At 36.8% G+C, this 6,897-nt stretch overlaps 1 protein-coding gene across 1 annotated transcript; it reads right to left on the reverse strand.

Annotated features, from left to right (window-relative positions):
* Positions 1 to 588: 588 nt before the first annotated feature.
* On the reverse strand, positions 589 to 6,634 carry LOC107783776 (ATP-dependent helicase rhp16-like). Its single transcript, XM_075223615.1, has 14 exons — positions 5,812 to 6,634; positions 4,806 to 4,928; positions 4,649 to 4,719; positions 4,409 to 4,469; positions 4,171 to 4,317; positions 3,992 to 4,077; positions 3,655 to 3,724; positions 2,540 to 2,659; positions 2,108 to 2,338; positions 1,883 to 1,987; positions 1,632 to 1,784; positions 1,408 to 1,496; positions 1,256 to 1,336; positions 589 to 870 (listed from the first exon to the last, which is right to left on the reverse strand). The coding sequence occupies exons 1-14, from the start codon at positions 6,607 to 6,609 to the stop codon at positions 792 to 794; spliced, it is 2,214 nt and encodes a 737-aa protein (XP_075079716.1). The 5' UTR covers positions 6,610 to 6,634; the 3' UTR covers positions 589 to 791.
* Positions 6,635 to 6,897: the final 263 nt, after the last annotated feature.

Genomic DNA, 6,897 nt, shown 5'->3' on the forward strand with positions numbered 1-6,897 from the left:
GTGGGTACCTTGGTGTGAATGATTTGCTAACATGAATATCATGTTCTTTTTTGTAGTTATTCCAATTGATTTTGTATATTGATGGTTTTCTTGAAATAAAACTAAGTGCTTTTGAATCTGCTTAAGAGCATAGACATTACTTTGCTAGAAATGAACATTTGTCTTTACTTTCTTTCATAATGCAGCTGAGATTCAGAACTGTAAGATAGTCTTCGATACTGATTGGATGCTGCTATCCTAGTAACTCAAGAATTCTATCAAAACCTTAGCAGATAGATAAGTTGTTCCCACGCTGGACTAGTGAACGACAGGTTCAAACATCTCATCCTTCATTTGCATGTAAATCTTTCTTTCATCGGAGTTTCCAAGAAAAAATCAATATTGATTATTCATAGTATGAGAGGTAAAAATCTAACAAGGAATTGTCTTATCTGCACCAAATTCGCGAAAGAATTGGAAGGGGCCTAAAGTCGGAAACTACCATGTATATGTAACATTAACAGACCAAAGGCAAATAGAGATGCACATTTCAAATAGAGATATGCATTCAGATGGATTTTTTATCATGCTGGTGAAGTTTAAAATGGAAGACCACATTTGGAAACAATTAGAACAATTTACAACTGATGAAGCTAATCACTGTGATTCAGAAGCAACAGAAATTCACTCAGGATAGATCAAACGCCGCACAGCCTAAGGGCAAATGTCAGAACACTAGGTACAAAGTTTTTGCTAGAGGCTATACAAAGCATATGAGAATTTGTTTGCCAAACTGAAGAAACAGAAAACATTTAAAAGTGACGATAAAACAGGAAATCCAAGTCTGACTTTGTTAGCTTTCCCAAGGCATCTGAAGAACCACCGACAGTCCTGCAATCAAAAACTTGGAAGTTCAGTATGTCAGAGGGAAAACAAACAGTTAGAGAAAAATGGTTTTCGAAAGAAAGAGCGGAGGAGGGAGGGAGTGGGAGCAAAGAAGTGAACTCAAAAGCAAAATGCAACAAAAAGGCTGTCAATAACATTCATCAAATGCTTTATCTTTGAGAATTATTTGAATGAGAAAACATGAACAGGCTTTAAATGGCTCTCACTATCAGTTGTAACATCTAAAAGAAAATTACTTGATTTCCATAACTTCTGAAGACCTCTCCCACTGAAGGAAATATATGAAAATAATTTCAACTCATCACCATATCCTTTAGTCAAATACATGCAACCATATAAACGACGGTAAGAAAAAGACAGTACTACTTGCCCTTCAAAAAATAGTTTCCTCTTCTCTTGTAACTCTAAGATCCTTTCTTCAATTGTATCCTCAATTACGAATCTCACAATCCTGCAAAATTAGAAAACAATAATAAGCTCTCCAGTCAACGGCATCCAAAGTACAAAAAATGCAAAACACACCTGACTGGTTTATGTTGCCCTATTCGATGGATTCTATCTTGTGCTTGCCACTCCACCGCAGGATTCCACCAAGGATCCATCAAGAAAACCTAGCATATGAAATTGGATATACCAAATGAACCAAATAACAGGAAATCTGAAGAGTGCAACACCAGATATGCACAAGCCTTTTCGAATTTGACTAAAGAGTCGGCGTATACAGAGAAAGAAAATAGATCCCTTACATGTGATGCAACTGTAAGATTGAGGGCAACACCTCCAGCTTTCAAGCTCATAAGAAGTATCCTGCATTTTGGATCTTCAGTAAATGTGGTAACTGCAGCATTTCTTTCAGCCATAGACATGGATCCAACTAATTGAACACAATTGACGCCCGACTGCCCGAATATACACAAGACAAGATTCTTTTTGTTACAGATAGAAAAAAAGGAGCTAGGGGAAAGTAGGAAGGGAGAAAAGTATCTTTATATCTTACTTTCTGAAGAGAGTACTGTATTAGATCCAAAAACGATGTGAACTGGCTGAAAACTATTCCTTTTGCAGAACCGTCTCTTTCAACCATGAACCTAATTTCTTCCCTCTACATTCAATAAAAGTAGAAATGAACATCAAACTTGTGTTGCGCATACCTCCTCACTTTACAAAGAAGAAAAGCAAACTGAGGAGCAATATGATGATAGAGTATAAGGTAATTGCATACCAAAGCTTCTATTTTAGTGCTTGTCTGGAATCCATCGCGCTGAATTTTGTTCGATATACTTGAGGACCTAAACCCTTTGACAGTAGGCTTAGAACTAGAATCCCCCTTATCATTATTTGCATTGGAGTCAAATGTAAGGGGTTTATCACATGAAGGGCATGCCGGTTTTCCCCTACTTTCAGCAAAGTTTATCAAACACGTCTTGCAAAACACGTGTGTGCAAGAAGTAACCTGCAACAATCAAAGTACTTTTGATAAATATCTCAGTGTCTAAAGGGTGTGCATGCAACATTCAGGCTGACAATGAGCAATTGAAAGGTGCTCCAAGTTCTGGACCTTGAACGGACAACATGAAAAATAAGTACTAAATGCAAAAAGGAGAAATCTATCAAATTAAATTTCAGCTAAGTAACATGAGGTGCGCAAACTCACTATTGGATCTTCCACCGTATCTTTACATAAGCTACACGATTTTTCAACATCTCCAGCATCTTTATTCACACTAGTCAAATCTGTGCTAGAGCATACCACAAGGTAAGGGTGATCAACTGCCTGCCGATCAAAGAAGGACATTGGTCAAAAACATGTATGTTGTAACAAGTCAAATTGCATATTTCTATTGTTTAAACTGTTACTACTTTCTCATAAGCATATCATTCGAGAGACAAGATCAGACGAAGCAAATGAAAAGTCAATGTTTGTATTTGAGTTCATGTAATAGGGGACCTAATATTACATAATACTATAGCCAAGCATAATAGAAGGACTAAAAAACTAAAAACAGTCACTTCAAAATTAAGTTCACAAAAGAACACTAGGACAAAAGATTTAGCTTTGACATGAGAAAACAATTTAAGCAAACAACCATGTTTAATAAACTTTAGCAGTCCTTTGATAAGCTGGACTGCACATCAAACTGGTCTTCCATAGTCCAATATTTCCACCGATTTTACATATTTTCTCCATACCAGATTAATTGATGTGGTCTCATAATTCCCTTGGCTAAACTCTTGATAAATCCCTTGATCAAACTGTGGTAACTATCCGTTATTATCTTCCAAATACACGCCTAACCATCCAAGTTGTGAATCCAAGACTTTAATAAAACTAAAACAATGTAATACTATAGTGATAAAATTATAAGGGGAAAATGTTTATTTAAAAACTACAGCAGAAAATGGGATATGAAATAGAAGATGAAAATATAAGAAGCTGTTGAACATGTATTTCTATGCACACATAAGAAATGTATTGAAGTTCAACCAAAGGACTGTGGAGAAGAGGCAGATAATGAATCTCTAATGCCTCTTAATCAGGCCCAGTTTGAAGTTTAATTAGGACTAAGCATGCCTCTACCATTTGCAGTAAACAGCATGAATGCAATAAAAAATGGACAAATTGATTAGAAAATTTTAGCACTGAAAACACCACACGTAAAATTGAAGCAACAAAGAGAGTCGATCAGGAAAAAACAAGTAGATGAAAGCAAGCATCCATTACAATTATCAAGAACAGTTAAGGTTCCATGCATAGCATTGTCTTGTTACCTGCCGTAGGCGTGTGATTATAGCAAAAACGTGAGCATAGTTATTCGTTAGAGTTCCCACCCTAACATATCTGCACCAAAATACAAAATGGGGAAAAAATACAGTTAGAAATAAAAATATCGTTGCTCCCTTCTTACTTTTTTGGCAAGTTAATGATACAAATAATCGGGAATTATGGGAAGAAAAAGACATATAAGATCTTTACGTATTTAGTATTCCGAGAAACTACATGTTCCAGAACTACTTAACAACAAGCAGTTGTAGGAAAGATATTCCATGCATAAGACAAGGAAGAAGAGCTCGAGTTTGAAAATGAAATATCAGAGAGATTGCATACGTATCGAACTGTGTCTTGCTTTCATTGTGAAATGACATGTAGAAGTCGCGTTCTTCGTCATTCAAAGAATCTTTTCTCAGAGTAACCTGAACCCAAAAATAAGTAACAAGCTACACTGTTAAGAAGATTACTACAATCGAATTGAACTGCACACAGCACTAGGGCAAGACAGAACTTACAGTCTTCATGGGAAGTGCTAACTCAGCAGCTCTTTCCTTTTTGGTACGTCTTAGCAATAGCTTTTTCAGAATATTGTGCTTCAATAAAAGCATCGCATCTTTACCAGCCCCTTTGTTTGGATTTTCTTGTAAAGGTTTTTTAATATACTATAAAGAGGACATGTTTCAACTTTACCATGTTAGCGATAAGATGAAGCTTCAAAAGTGTGTATATTGACGTAATTACACATTAACTTACTCTATTCCACCAGAGAAAGTGGCGTGCGCAGTTGTGGTGGCACTGTGGGCACTCAGCGAAGCTGTAGTACATTGAATTTACCAATAAGAGATTTCAGACAGTCATTAAACCACATATTAGTAACATTGGTTCAGAAGCAAAATAACACTAAGAGATACTATAAAACGAAACAGATTTAAGCCACTGCATCTTTCATCCTCACGGGTAGGAACAAAGACAAACAAGGATCTTTATGTCTACCTATAATCAAGTTCTGTGCAATCACAATCTTTGCAAAAGTAATAAGCGTAAGGAGCTTGTAGGAAACGAACCTGTGAAAAGGTACAGAATTTAGTTAGTTAACCTCACAACAATAAGTTCTAGAAAACATTAAGCATGCAGACGGAAGATAACTTACAAATGAGTACAATTCTCCTATACGATTTTGCAGGGGTGTACCAGTTAAGGCCCACTTATAAGAAGATTCTAACGCAAAAACAGCTCTTGAGGTTTTGCAGCGTGAATTTTTCACATAATGTGCCTATACCACAGAAGTCCAATCAGTTAAAAACATTGCAGATAAAGATCTTGTAACACGTCCAATTAGGAATCTACTCTCAGCGACTAGTTCATGCCTTCATGCGTTACCACCAAACTGATGACTACAACAGGCACAAACTACAAATCACATACAGTGTAATCCAATAGGAACAGAGAGCACAGAATGTCAGAAGATGGTGATCAAACTAGAATTTCAGATAATATTTCGCGTGATGAGCAGTTAAGCAAATAATGAACTTTAGGACAGGTATAATTTTCATGTTCTTACATTCTTGCTAAAGCTTAATAACTGAAACATTCTGCTAAAGCTTAATAACTGTATAGCTCATTAAGAGTACACCATACCAATTTTCACATTTCCAACTCTAATAATTGATTGACTTGAAGAGCTGGTATTTTATACAAAATGTTCTCAAACCTCAGCTACTAATAAATAAGAGCTACGAGAGACTGTCGATTAAAGGCAGCAACAACATATGTATGGATGTATGATCCGTTATGTGAATGTATGAATTATAACAACAACAACATACTCAGTGAAATCTCACGTAGTGGGTCTGGGGAGGATAGTGTGGACGCAGGCCTTACCCCTATCCTTGTGGGGTAGAGAGGTTGTTTCTAATAGACCCTCCACTCAAGGAAAGTATAAATACAATAATAACAAGAAAAGGATACGGTAATGTAGGAGCCATGAAAGGAAGCAGTAATAACAACAAATAATAAAGTGACTTGAAGAGGAAAAAAAACAGCACATGGCACTCGAAATCTACAAATAAGTCAACACGAGACTACGTGCTAATACTACTGGTATGAAAAGAGGAGTGCTCGACTACCCACTACTGGTATGTAAATGTATGACTTGCCTCATCCAAAATGATGCGGTCCCACTTCACTGAATGCAAAGCTGACTTCCTCCTGGACACAGCTGAATTATCAATAGAACCACTGTTGCTCAAATTTTCTGTAGAACCTGTTTTCTGGTCCAACACTTCTACCCGAGGTTCTAAGTTCTTACTCAGCTCCTTTGATGGTGTCATATACTTCCTATAGTCAACCTCAATGGTGGAGTAGGTAGTAATAACAAAATCATATTCCGCCAATTTGTGCATATGTTTCTCCCTGTCGGTGCCATGATAAACAAGAATTCTGTTGCTTCCTTTAGTGGTGCAACGTTCAATCTCGCTAAACCATTGGATTCCTGCAATCACAGGACATACAACTAGAGTTCCTTTGACTGCTGGGAATATCTGGGAAGTACTTGGCAAAGATGACAATATACTGGAATTACTATTTGATTTCTGTAATTCGCGTTGAGCAAGCACAAGTGCTATGGCTTGAACAGTCTTCCCCATTCCCATTTCATCAGCAAGAATACCTCCTCTTGCTACAGATTCTTCTTGCTTTAATGACCAAGCCAACCACTCCTTTTGGTACCTTAGCAGTGGCAATATAAAATCGGATGGTGGCTCGGCTGTTTCAGCTGGAACCAACACGTTCTGAGTATTACCTAAGTCTACATCTCTTGAATAATTTTTTGTAAGCCACTTATCCATTTGTTCTTCCCATGTCTCCCACTTCAAAGGTGATCTTTTCTTTTTGTTACTCTCACGTTCTTTTTTTCTACCTTCTATCCTTTTCATCAATAAAGCCTTCTCCGCCATCGGATCAAGATATCCACCATTCCCTTGGTCTTCTGTCAACCAGTTGAATGGATTTTCAGATACATGTTTAATTATCAAATTAATTACAGAAAATTACAACATAACTAAAAGGGTCACGTTAAGTATTCAAAGCATGCGCATTAGTGGGTGTAAGAATTTCCGGACAGAGTCGGATTCAAGTTCAAGTTCGAAATTCTACTAAAAATCATTTGATTTACTAAGTTCAAAATCTAATCTGTACTTATTTAGTAGAAATTTTAACAAATGTAAAGCTAGGGCTTGCATGCC

Source organism: Nicotiana tabacum, chromosome 10, assembly GCF_000715075.1.
Source record: "Nicotiana tabacum cultivar K326 chromosome 10, ASM71507v2, whole genome shotgun sequence".
Lineage (NCBI taxonomy): Eukaryota > Viridiplantae > Streptophyta > Magnoliopsida > Solanales > Solanaceae > Nicotiana > Nicotiana tabacum.